Source organism: Anopheles aquasalis, chromosome 2 (genome assembly GCF_943734665.1).
Source record: "Anopheles aquasalis chromosome 2, idAnoAquaMG_Q_19, whole genome shotgun sequence".
In the NCBI taxonomy this organism is placed as follows: Eukaryota; Metazoa; Arthropoda; class Insecta; order Diptera; family Culicidae; genus Anopheles; species Anopheles aquasalis.
Genome location: NC_064877.1, coordinates 49376383 through 49390000, shown reverse-complemented (window position 1 = coordinate 49390000; position 13618 = coordinate 49376383). Strand labels below are relative to the sequence as shown.

The following is a 13618-nucleotide window of genomic DNA, read 5'->3' as shown; positions in this document are numbered from 1 at the left end:
GTTTTGTATTGCTAGTTGATTGCTATTATCAATAAAAAATCAGTGGAAGGAATAACATCTAGGCATACAACATTAAATAAAAACTATCTGCAAATCGAACATTATAATTCATTTACGTAACATGAGCAAAAGCGCTATCGATTTTCATTCCATGCCTCGAGGGCGAGCCTGTCTCGCCCAAGATTTATTTCGTGACTTGTTATGCAGATATGTGCCATCCTCGTAACTAGTCCCTTCCTTGGCCGAGGTCGTGACCGGAAGTTGCTTTACTATCGCTTTGGAAAAGTTCATAAAATTATGCACCGACTCCGCCTGGTGTAGGAGCTTATCGATTCAATGCGTGATGTATCTTGGATTACGATACGCAACAACATGTGTCCCATGTCGACAACTGGACCGTCGGCCGCGCTTTCAGGGCATCCCGGGCAAAGTAAACCCGAGTGAAAGCCAGTGAACTTCGGATCGGATAAGCAAATATGTCGCTGGCTGGCTGGAAGGATACAGAGCTCGACATACATTCAGTGGCTTAATTTCAATTTACCAAGAATGGTAATAATAACCTCATAATATCAGCACACAGGCCAGTGGAGACTTTGTGAGGAAACCCGTAAAACCAGGCGGCAGTGCATTAAATGTACTGCAGACCAAAGTGCGCCGGACGGAGTGCGATTCGGAACGGCGCGAGACACTGCGTAGCACGCGCTACTGACCATTTAAAAACCAAAGTAACCGTACGTGATCGCCATTGTTAAATGTTCCACATGCGTCCTGCGGACTACCGGACACTACTATTCAGTAGTGGCGCTGGCGCTAGTGGCCGTCACTGATAACGGATCCACGATCGGCAACCGATGGTCGGTGTCGCGCGAGGCGAGGATTCGGAGGCAGTTAGAAGGGCGTATAAAAGCACTCGACGGTGAAATTTCTCCAATCACACCTGACAGTTTGCTGGTCGCATCAACATCGACTATTGTTTGCTCAGACAACGGTATTACTGTAGAGTACGGCATCGCGACAGACATGGCATTCAAGTACGTGGTGATCGCGGTGGTTGTCGTGGTCTCCGGAATGGTTGCCGCCAATCCGGCCAACAAGCCTGCCTTTTGGAAGGGAACACCAATGGATGGTATGGTCGAAGAGATGCGATCACTCTGCAGCTCCGAGAACGATTCTGTTGCGTGCACCAAGTTTAAGATCATGAACTTCCTCGACACGATCTTCAAGAAAGACAACTTCCAGGTAAGCTCGCGCATAAGAGGTCCTTAAGATCGGCATTCTTAATCTATTTCCCGATTTATCGATCGATTTGTCTTTTTCGTTTTCGGCAGATTTCGAACGATGTGGAGGTGCGCAGCAATGGAGCTGTGGCGAATGATGCTCGAGGAGAAACCGGCGTGCTGGACCAAGTTGAGAACTACCTGCGCAGCCATGACGTTACCTTCAAGATGCCGATCGCCGATGCTAAGGTGACCGTGTCCCAGCGCAATCTGCAGAACGATGAGATGAGCGTAACCTTCAACTTCCCGAGCTCGAGCACCGGACGTAGCGCGGTCGAAGCTCGCAAGTCCAAGCTGAAGAAAATTGTCATCCCGATCATGGTATTCATCCTGCTGAAGGCAATGACCCTGATCCCGATGGCTCTCGGTGTGCTTGGACTGAAGGCCTGGAACTCGCTGCAGCTGTCCTTCTTCTCCTTCGTCGTGTCCGTCGGTTTGGCCATCTTTCAGCTTTGCAAAAAGGTAAGCTATCAGTACGAAGAGTAGCTCAGATTCAACCGCTTATTTATGCTCTTGAATTTTCATTTTCCCGACAGCTTGCTGCCGATAGCCACCATCCTCACATAGCCGCCCATGGACCCTGGGATGCTGGTCGATCCTTCGTCAATGTCGAACAGCCAGCCTTCGAGGGTCAGGATATGGCTTACAGTGCCTACGCCTAGAGCATCCCACATACGCCATGGAGATCATCCTAACTTGGCACAGGATGAAATAATTTATTTAACTTATTTCTTACGACCATCAGCGAAACTAGCGAAAGACTTTAGCAGATACAAAAGCAAAAGTGTCCAATAAACGAAAAATGACTATCGAAACGAAAACGAAATCATTGGTGTTTAACTAGAGATCATTGAAGGTTCTTATGTTCCGCCCATATACATCCACTGACGTCCTTCCTGGAAGAATTCCTTGAATTCCGCAATGCACATCCAGGTTCATCCAGTGATCAAATGTTCGATTTGTTCGAAATCGATTGACTTCTTCGTTTGATTTCATCGCAAAGCTTTCGATCGTAAAGACCCTTGTTTCAATTCCAAGTCACGTTTTCCAGGCGTCTCCATACTGCGAGCTTCCATTTCCACGTGAACGATCGCACATGGATCATTTCGAATAGAATACGCATAGCACGCATAGAGAATGGAGGGGCGGTTGCTTTCTTTTCTATTTTGCACTTTCTGTCAAGGTGGCATACTTTCTAGTGATCAGAGTTATGATTTCTATCATTTGCGTTCATATCACACACTATTGTGCTTCAAATGTATTCTGTGTACATGGTGTATGCTAAGCTTCATTTAAAAGGATGGTAAAGTATCAATCAATTATTTATTAAAAGTAATTTTGAAATGGATAATAAATTGAACCCCGAAAGATGTATGTGTCTTACACTGAAATCAATACTAATTGTATTTTCGTATTGCGATTTGCGTTTTAATTCGAAAGACGCAAAACAATCCATTTGCATTTTGATTGCACTCTTAAAACAACAACTATGGAAGTTCATTTCACATTCCATGAATGTCCTTTTTCGTTATGCAACTGGACGATGTGTTATCCAAACACATCCGCAGATAAAAATGTATTTGCGTAGTTTTGTATCACAATCGGGCAATCGGGCAATCGCGCACGATGTCCTCTGAATTGATAATCTGCTATTGTTTTGTGAATGTTTGTTTGCATCAAAATTGAACCAACAAAAACTCTGCATTGCAGCTGATCGTCGCATGGCAATCGCATGAGTACACAATTGCAAAGACCAGAGGAAGTAGCCGAGCCATAAAGTGACTTCCCACGACACGAAATTTAACTTTCATTTTCACCTTTTACGATTATGGTAATCATAATTGGCGCACCACAGCTGTAACTGTAACACTTCCGTTTCACTGCTCTAACTGACCATCAATCGCAAATGGCTAAATGGTGCTTCTGCCAGCAACAGCAAAGTCTCGCATTGTAATCCCATACGGTTTGTGGTAGATAAGCAAGACTGTTGTAATCGCGGAGAAACAAAAGACCCAAATCGACGCACAATGCCCCTACGGACACAGCATAAAACGAGACGGAGTGCCTGGAAAGTGTTACTTGGGGCATTCCAATGAAAACAAAAAGATAATAAATCGGACGCGTGACCCGAACGGAAGTGGCGATCGCGGACCCGGACCAGACAACGGGGCCAATAGGTTTCGAGTGCTGCAAGGCCCGGAAGTACACAGGTGTTTCAGGACGGATTCGATCGATCGGTTCGTTGATCGATTCATCCGTTCCAAGGTAGCAAAGCGAAGTGTCCAACGCAAATCAGCTGGGGAAGGGATTATGGTAAAGCTCACGTGGCGACACGGCTCCGGGAGAAAGTGATCATTCTTAGGCGTAGCTACACCCGCATACGCATCGGCAGGAGACCGACGGTAGGTGGATTTTGGGGGGAATTGCGGTCGAAATTCTTTCGTCTCCTATGATAGGGACCTGGTGTCCGTACAACGAGCTCGTGCTGGTCGATCGATGTGTCGCCATGCCATGAATACCTAATACCGGTCGAACCGATGTCCGCTTTCCGCTTTGCTTCATCGTGATTCCATTGGTCCAATGGCCGCAGCATAAAGCATGAAGAGCTGAAAATTGAAATGCTCGGGCAAAAGGAGTGTCGCACACCAGCACCAGCCGAAGCTGTCGCAACCGAGGGCGTGTGGGGTTGGCTTCGGTCCACCAAAAACGGCCAACAGTCCACCGCATTTGGCACTGTGCTGTACCGTAGTGCGGCCGCATTCATGACGTTCACGGGCCAGCTGATGAAGTTGGAAAGTCTCGCCAGTGTATAAAACACTGGTGGCGTTCCAAATACACTATCATTAGCCCGTCGTCATTTGCTTAATCAACATACGGTGCCGGGAGTCGATCGACGGGTTCGTGAAATAGACAGTGCGTGTGTCTGTGTGAGAGAGCCACGTGGTGTATGTGTGCTTGCGTGATCGAGTAGTGTCCTTTTTGTACTAGTGTGTTCGAGACAGAGCAACATGATGATGCGATCCCGATCCTGTTTACCGATGGTAGCCATCGCTGCACTGCTCCTTGGTGTGGCATCCTGTGCCTCGATCGCATCGAATTTAGTCGAGGAACGACCAAGGATCGCGAGCAGCGAGGAGCTGTTGTCGTCGATTGTAAATGAATGTTTTGCCGACGCGTCAGTGATGGGATGCCTGAAGGGCAAGGTGTTACTGTACCTCGACGGCGTACTGGGACTCCGTGAGGAGCAGGCCCGTGCCTTCGATGAGACGAATGTTGACAAAGTCATCTTTGATCGTGTGGCCCGTGTGTTGGCTACCCACGAGATTCGTGTGCAGCTTCCGGAGGATACCGTCGTCAGTTACCGGGCGGACAAGGGACTGGACATTGATGTGCTGCCGGCTGGACTCGCCACTGGTGAGTAGAAGGATGCAGGCTCATCGGGGGTCGCATCGCTAACCAACAACCGACACCAACAACCGAACACATTCCAAACAGAGCATTTAGAACTAACCAGAGACTCCTTCCATCCTTTCCGTACTCCATCCCCATGCCCGTGCCTTGCCATCTTCCAAACCCTCCATTCGATCGCCTCCACAGAAGCCCGTGGTCATTTATTGAAGAAGAAACTCCTGCTTCCAGTTTTGTTGCTGCTGAAGCTGAAAATGAAGGCCCTGATGCCGATCTTCCTGGGACTGATTGGGTTGAAGGCGATGAAGGCTCTGATCCTGTCCAAGCTTGCCATCACGCTGGTGCTCGGATTCCTGGTGGCACAGCTCGTGAAGAAATCGGGCCTCGGCATGCCCATGTCCATGATGCCGATGATGCCGTCTGCTCCGGCTGCCGAGTATGGTGCACCAGCGCCGGCCACTTCTACCTCTAGCTACGATCCATCCTCGTGGGAACCGCAGTCGGGTGGACCATACTCCCGAGTCTGGGAGCCATCATCGTCCGCATCGTCCCACAACCTCGCCTACAGCTCCTACTACCCAAGCTCGAGCAGTTCGTACACAGCCTACAACTCGGGCTCCTCTTCCCTATCCAGCTCCGGTTCATCCTCCTCTTCCTCACCCTCCTCATCCTCTTCCGCTGCTGGCGCATCGGCCTCATCGTCGTCATCATCGTCGTCGAATGCTGCCCATGCATACTAAGCTCAATCGCTGACCGCCACCAGTCGTCGTCATCAAACCAAAGGAACGTGGAACCGCACCAGACGCTCGAAAACTACGAAACACGCCATCGATTGACCCAATCCTGGGGTTGGCCAACCGTTTCCAATCCAATTGCAAAGAGGAAATGGGCTCAGTCATGGCGCATCCAAACGAGTCCAGCCCCACGCTGAACGCTGTGTGGTCTATTTAAAAGAAAATCTACGAATTATTTATTGTTCCACAGCGAGCGTAATTTATTAAAATGTTGAAATAAAAACGAGATTCAATAAAGCAACCGAAAGCATCATCATTTGAGTACTGTACTGTGGGAGTGGAAATCGTCTTTGATGGGCAACCTAAGGAAGAAGGAAGGGAAGGAGGGAATCGGAAGTACGGTGACTGTAATATACAGTGCTACTACCAACTGTACTTTTATTATTTACTTAAAAACCTCTTTTTTGGCAAATTGAAACGGGGACAACATGGATAAAATAAGAATGGCATGGAAGAGCATTTTTGTATGTTTGGTGAAACAGAACAAAAATCTAAATATCATGTGTTTGTGCATAGCCCTGTGACCGAGCTGTTTATCGAGTAGATTGAAATACAGCTTGAACTCGAGTTGTAATATTCTCAAGATGATTTAATGCAGCATTTAATGTTTTTCAACTTAAAATAGTGTGATTTCATAATAAAAGTCCTATTTAAAATGGACAATTCCTTTCTGAAACGAACTTTTTAGGCAATATCTGTAAATCGTATTATCTTAGTAGCTGAAGCGGTTCTCTTTCCCCGTTCTCTCTCGTTCTCTCTCAATCTCTCCCGCATTCTTTGGTTTTTGGATCAAATTTGGCTTCAATTACCGTAAAATAATTTAAAACCAAGTGGTTGATTTAATATTACCATCTACCTGCTTCAAATTGGGAGGCATGGAGGAAAGCGGAGGGTGTAAAATCCACAACTACAAAGTAAACTCCTCTTTGATGCAACCAATCATTTTAGGGACCCCAAAACATTGGAAATGATACCCATATTGCCCTAGAAAAGATTTTCAGGATAGGGAGTGTATGCCAACCTTCCCCTTACCCAGCAAGAAACAAACTTTGTCACATGGTATCTAAAGCAAACAGCAATAATGGTGTGAGTTTTGGAGAAATTTGATTGAAAACCACCAGAGCTATGCATTTTTCTAACAAATTGGTATTTGGAATGGGGGGGGGGGGGGGGAGTAGGGTGAGGAATCCAGAGAAAAGGACCCCCGATGATATCATCCGGGATGATATCGGCTATCTTTGTGCCAAGTTTGGTAAGAAGGTCGGCCCGGTAGATTTTGCGTGATATATTCTATGAACAGTATTGCAAAAAAACAATACAAATGCACTGAGAATGAATTTTAACACAAATTGAAAACGCAAAGCTGAAAGGATGCGAAGGGGTACTTGTCTGTTTTTTGGCTTGTTCGGCTACTTAGAAACACCGACAGCTATCAATTTTACGCCTAATAATTGTCCGACTTGTCGCGAACGTGCATCTTTCAGGCCAACAACGATCAGCCTCATGCATCCAGAAGAGCATGAGGAATGTTCCGAATCTTCTGCGTATTTTTCGGTGGCGTAAGATCGCAACAATGCTCCAAATGACGATCTTAGCTGCACCGGACAGCACAGAAGCCAGGATAAAAGATGCAACCAACCGTTTATTCAAATTTTTTCGCGGAATTCGAAATTTTCGAAATTTTGCGCGGAATTATTTTCGAATTTTTAAATTTTGACCGTTCGGCTCCCCGTTTGACCTTTCCGCTGACCTTTCCGTTCAAAACTCCAAACGATAATACCACCGTTATGCGTTATGCGTTATGCGTTATGCGTTATGCGTCCGGGTCCTGGCCAACGCGTAACGTAAACAAAAGCGGGCGCGTGGAGTCGTGGTTTTCGTGAGAAAATGGAAAATTCTTAACTTTTCTAAACCATTTCCTACGCGATAAGAGTGTATTCAAGACGGCTGCAACTCTCGCTATCGTTCTCGTTAGAAAAGCTCAGGGACTCGAGAGCAGGAAAGTGCAAACCGAGAAAAACCGCGACGCAAAATCCCACGATCAGGGGATCTCACTGGGAACCGGCGAAAAGGTTTGTGATTCGGCAAGAATTTGTGGTATTTACGATCGAATTCTCCTTCCAGCTATCACCACGGCAAGTCTCCTACAAATAATGAGCTACCGAATGGACCGAAAAGATTGCTTTACATGGGACTAGGTCCCATCCGGAACATAGTACAGCTCAGTGGATTCGACGCTGTGCAGCATAAGTTCTGGGGCTCCGGGTTGCGTTCCTTCGCCCGTGATTTGGCTTTTTGGATTGACTATAAACTAGATGACTATTGGGATTATTTTTGGGTGGGTTGAACAACGTTCCTCCAAAAATATCGCCGCTTCAGACCTGTGTTTTCGCGGTGCAAGTGCGGAATCTATCACGAAGCCACGATTTCTTTAAACCCAGCACGTTCACACCGCATAGCTTGAATTTGCAAAAAATACACAAGAACTTTCTAACTCAGGTTCAACTAAAACTCTGATAAAAATGCCCGTGTGTTTGAAATGTGTTTAATGATATGAAGGATCTCCCGAATCTTTTAATGATTTCCGTTTGTGAACGATTAAAAAATTGATTTCTTGTTTTTGATTTATTTTAGATACATCGGGCAACATCGGCAACGACACACGGTCTCCTCTGTCCTCTGTTGGTATCATAGCGTTCAGCGGCACTTAAAATCCAGTCTACAGCACTAGCCCTCTCGAAAGTTCCGATCTGGAGCGTTTAATCGATCACCAGCTCAGCAGCGAAAGCATTCTGTTTCAATTGTCAGAGAGAAGAAATCGAATAACAGCCACCAAAAATGGGAAAACGTAGGGCAAAAAATACATCCAACACCTCCAAAGGTGGATGGAATATAGAACCAATAGATGAGCCTCCATTAAAAAAGAATCTACAAGAAAATTCGCAGCAGGGCGCTAACCGAAACACCGCATTTTCGTTTGAAACCTATCGCTCGCACCACGAAACGGAAGAACACTGGGAATTGCGCCGGATGTTTATGGAGAAGAACCACCACATTCTGCCAGAGGATGAGCTCGTTTGTCTCGCACAGGTGTTCCTGAACATAGAGTTGCTGCACTGCCGGTACCCTCCGGAAACGATGCGACGCGTGGCGGAACTAGCGGAAGGAATCGGAAAAGAATATCGCGCTCGTCGCTCGAATATGCTGCAAAGAACATTTGTATCGGCAAGCGATGCTGCAGCATCGAAAGTACAAAGGAGGGCCCCCTGCTATGCAACAAACGATGTTAAACAAGACACAGCGCAAAATCGGGGTCCTTCGAGAAACGAATCGCTCACAATGGACGAGATATTTAGCAAGATAGTGATTGTTAACAACTGCATCATACAAACAACGAACGAGTTCAACCGGTTAAGATGTGGCGTCTCTATGACCGATACCTGTACAGAGCTACAGACGGGTGACCACGAGGCCGTGGTGATGATTGGAGAGTTGGTACTCGGTAAAGCAGTTCACGCGAACAAGAAGAACGCACGACAACTGGCCGTAAAACAGGCTTTGGAGTATCTCGGCCAACGTTGCTATACTTTAACGGTAACTATACTTTTAACATGATTTGGAAGAATTGATTATGACCGATTTTATAAATACTGATGAATATTTCAGCGCAAAAAGCTGCCAACACAAATGAGCGGTGCCAATATAGTACAAAAGAAGGATTCGGAAGATGCTGCATCGAAAGTTGCAGAGGAGCCCAAGCTAGACACCAAAAACATTGGCTTCAAGCTGATGCAAAAACTTGGCTGGAAGGGTGGTGGATTGGGAGTGAAAGACGATGGAATTGTGGATCCTATTACTGCGCAGATCAAGATAGGTCGCAAAGGATTGGGCAACCAGGAGAAAGCGGATGAAAGCGGTTTAGACACAAAGTTTATCAAAACAGTGTTGAGAAACTTCAAAAACTCACACATGGAGTACGATCTAGTGTTTAGTGTCGATTTTTCGAAGGAGGATCGAGAAGTAATTCACAGGTAACGCACAACAAGCCAGATATTCACTATTTATTTCATATCTTATACCAATCAAGCAGCAGACACAAATAACTTAAATATCTCTTGCATTAATCTTTCTCTTTAAAGGATTGCCAAATCTTTTGCCCTCCGGACGAAAAGTTTCGGGAACGACAATCAAGGCACGAGGCAGCTAGTAGTACTAGCGAACCGATTGTCTCCACTCGAGATAATTGATAAAGTTTTGCTGTTTGGTGATCCGACGTATTGTGAAATGTACGAGGTTGTGAGTCCAAATTCTTCGGAAGTAAAAGAGGCCTTGTAAATAAACCGAGGAAATGTACTTTGAAACATTCATGAGTGTTGTATATTTTTGCTGTTATTACTAGATGATGTAGAACGGTCTCAAGCAACTTTTCCTCTAAATCGATCATGAGTTTCCTAACGACCTCATGCTACATCCACAATTATTGATACCCCTGATTTTCTCTATAGTCACATGATTTGAGTACTCTTCTGGATGAGAGTGAATTGTTGTGAAATCTTGTTGAGTTATCTAAATAAGAAAAAAAAACAGTATAACTGCAGTAAAAGGATGTTAGTACATTCACCCGTTATGACTCCCATGATTAAGTATTCGTTCGTCAATCGTTGCTCTCTGCCCCCTTCATTAATATCCACAGTCCCGGAAACAGCTAACCATTTGTCTAGTAACACCTCCCACTAGACACTCCCGACGAGCTTCCGCTCCGTAAGACGCTTTCAATAACGGTGACGTCGACGCACCGCCGGAGACAGGTGGTTGAAGTGAAATCGAAAGTGACTCAATGTCGTCGTACTACCACCCCCACGCCAGCCGGCCGAGACAGACTTCACCGGGGATGTCGGTGGGTCGACTGGTCGGCCGGTCGCCGACATACATCCAGTTCCACTTCCTTCCTACGAGCCAGCGAATCATTTGCAACTCGTTCCGTTCCGTTCTACACGGCCAGTACATATCGGGGCATGATATCGCCCCGGCGAGGTGGGAAGTCGTTCGAGACGTGAGCGGTTCTTAATGCGACTGATGATTTATTGTTTGCCTACCGGGCTTAATGATGATGTTTATCCCATCACTTATCCCTCTTGCTGATTTGATTTCACTCCAACCGACGTCCGTTTCAGCCTTCACACAGCGTGATTGTTATAATGTTTGCCCTTTTCACTCGCCGCTATCACAAATAATGGTTTGAATGTATTTTAAAAATAGTTTAAAGAAGTTTAGTAAGCGGACAAGAGTAGGAATTACCTGCAATGCGGATCATGTAAAGTGCGGAATGCGGAAGCTTAATGAAAGCAGAAAGCAGCTCCTCGTCACCCCATAATCCATCAAATAATTAGACGGCGTCCAATGAGTTACGCGACGGATCACGAGTGGAACCGAGATCAATGAACGGTTACGTAAAATTTCCGCGATTTCCATCAGCCGCCAGCATCGTCGTCGCTAGGTGTTCGTTTCAAGTGCTTCGTGACCCTTCCCTTCCGATCACTTCCTCCCCATCACACTCTTTTGCTCCGATCTTTGTGACCCGATGAGCAGAAGTGGAGAGGTGTCGGAGTGCAGCATGACGGAACAGCAGACAACAGGAAGGTGAGAGATAGAGAGAGAGATGAAGAGAGAGAGAGGAAGAGAGGGAGAGAGACAAACATCGAACCAAGGAAAATGTCCAGCCTCAGCGAGCGCAAAGAGGGGTGGGGGGGGGGGGGGCGAAGAGGCTGCGAACAAGAAAAACTAACAACCAATTTTCCACTTCTTCCCAGCGGGAGCCCCGCCACAGTGTCATCGGCGAGGGCATCATCATTTCGGGTCTCAGAGGGATCAGAGAAGGGGATCGGAGGTCCGGTGCGATCACGAACCGGATCGGTTGACTTCGCGGCCTGGCGCAGCAGTTGAATGCACCCGATGAGTGACTCGAGGCATCGCTGATCGTTAGTGGAAGGTAGGAAGGACGGAAGAGGTGGGAGCAACGCCGTGGAGCCGGAAAATGGTTCTCCATTCCCGTGAGCGTCATGCCGGGTATGCCATCAGGAAGTGTTGCAATGAAAGTGGCGATAATTGCGCCCATTTCCAGTTCCAGCAACCTCGTTCAACGGGCCCGGAGCGGAGGTGCATCGGCCGGCGAGCCGAACGCGCACCCTGCCCGATCGAAGGTGCATTCAACCGGGGACTAATTTTTTTTTCCGCAGCCATTGGCATGGCCGATGCGTGCATTCAGCAGTTTCGTCCACGGACCTCGACCAAGGGACCTTCGACATTTCGTTTGCTCATCAACCTTAGACAGGAATGAAAGGGCATTAGATTAAGGTTCCGAGTTCTGGTCTGGCGGAGGCCGAAGATTGCCACCTGAAAGACAATGTTACATTACAAAAAAGCTTACGATTGATTGAAAATGTGGATGAATATAAAGTGCGACGACGTAACCAACGGCCCATCGAGCAGGGAGTATTGTAGCAATTGGGGAGCATCTCCGTCCGATTGAACGGCATTTGTCATGCAGGGTGTTTGAAGATACGGCAGCATCCGGCTGGAATCCCGGCAGCACGAACAGAACGCGCCACATTGATTGGAATTTCAAATCAGTTGCAACCCATCCCGGGGTGGACTTGGTGCAACTCCGCCCAGAGGAGGTTTATCGCATAAATTTCGCATAAGTAGAAAGGTGCGAAATGAGCATCCAGTTACGATATTTATGATCAATTAACAGTGTTACGGCCCTTTTTGATACGGCCAATTGAAACTTCACAAGATCCACACGAGATTAGCTGTCGTAGTGGTTTAATTCATTAGTTGCACAATAACTTTTTGGCAATTATTTTGATATCGGGAAGGTATTTTATAAAAAGTGCAAGTGATTGTTAGTGAACGGACAGCAAATCCTCCTCAATCAATCGTAATGCATCGATGGATGGTATTTACATTTCATTTGACGAATGCAAACTTATAGCGACGAATGGGATAAGCTGCTGCCTAACCAATGAACTTCACGGAATACTTCAGCGGCGAGTGCTATAACCATTGTAGGTGTCATGTCATGATTCCAGAGGTCATCCTCGTTCGCGCTTTTTACCATACGCACAGCCAGGATTGTGGCCAATTTGTGATTCAAAAAGCAGGACTCTTCTTCGATCGACCACAGAGCATCTTGAGACGATCGATGGAGAGGGAGGGGAATGCCTTCATTGAACGCCCTTCAAAAGAAGTGGTCACATCGCGCCAATCCATTGATGACGCCGGTTAATGAAATGGATGTCCAAGGCGTCCGGATGCAGATGACACACGTCGCCGAGGCCCGGTACAATGAACCTTCAACACAAGTCAAGTTCTCGCATATTGCACGGCGCAAACCGATGCAATCCTAAGGCAAAAAGGGGAAAAGGTTCAAATTGTCAGCGGCCATCGATTGCGATTGTGGCAATTGTTCCGGTGGGACAGGAAATGACCGGTGTTAGAAATGGAGGAAGGGGTCGCGGGTGTCGCGCCACGCAACTGTTGCACTTTCACAGAATGCAGTGCAATTCCGGTCCAATTTTCCACGGGGTCGGGACCGGGGCGGGGGTGCTGCTAATAGTGATGACCGCACAGCGGGCGACGTACACACTTGTGTATCGCACACCTCAATCGCTTGCGTTCACGGAATTCCAGGGAAGACCCGCGTAACATGATCCACGGTACGTCGAGCTCGGTGGCGAGCTGGAGTCGAGGATCCCGAAAGAACCCTGCCCTGGGTGGTGGGAAAAATAAGGTGGTGCATTGGTTGGTCACGCGTTGGTACGTTTTGCTGACTGGTGGGGAGGTTCGTGGGGTTTTTTAATTCTCGTGAATGAGTGGTTGTTAACATCGTTTGCTACAAGTGCGCTGAGCCAGCGAACCCGAAAATACTACGAAATCTCAACCGGCCCGGGCCAGTGAACGGCAACGGATCGGCGCAACATAAATAAATAATACGTTTCAATCAACGATGCAAACATCCGATACGCCGTGATTGGTGTCCCAATCATTTCGTCAATATATTGCAATCCATTCAATGGTTCATGGTCACTTGGAAAGGACTGAATGGACAGTCTCTTCGCCTCAATTCGCTCATCTTCG

The 13618-nt window shown here is 47.0% G+C and overlaps 3 protein-coding genes across 4 annotated transcripts; all 3 read left to right on the top strand.

Moving 5' to 3' along the window:
* The first annotated feature begins 1020 nt into the window (after positions 1–1020).
* Positions 1021–1939, top strand: LOC126569360 (uncharacterized). The gene is made up of 3 exons (XM_050226387.1): positions 1021–1239; positions 1329–1739; positions 1814–1939. The coding sequence occupies exons 1-3, from the start codon at positions 1021–1023 to the stop codon at positions 1937–1939; spliced, it is 756 nt and encodes a 251-aa protein (XP_050082344.1).
* Positions 1940–4288: 2349 nt separating this feature from the next.
* Positions 4289–5425, top strand: LOC126569557 (uncharacterized). Its single transcript, XM_050226730.1, has 2 exons — positions 4289–4691; positions 4875–5425. Exons 1-2 carry the CDS (start codon positions 4289–4291, stop codon positions 5423–5425), a joined length of 954 nt encoding a protein of 317 aa, XP_050082687.1.
* Positions 5426–7322: 1897 nt separating this feature from the next.
* On the top strand, positions 7323–9844 carry LOC126581199 (NF-kappa-B-repressing factor-like). Of its 2 annotated transcripts, none has more exons than XM_050244696.1 (4): positions 7323–7817; positions 8114–9073; positions 9146–9510; positions 9619–9844. In XM_050244696.1, exons 2-4 carry the CDS (start codon positions 8318–8320, stop codon positions 9812–9814), a joined length of 1317 nt encoding a protein of 438 aa, XP_050100653.1. In that variant the 5' UTR covers positions 7323–7817; positions 8114–8317; the 3' UTR covers positions 9815–9844. The 2 variants fall into 2 exon arrangements, with proteins under 2 accessions (XP_050100653.1, XP_050100652.1); XM_050244695.1 differs by having other exon boundaries at positions 7330–7551.
* The last annotated feature ends 3774 nt before the right edge of the window (positions 9845–13618 follow it).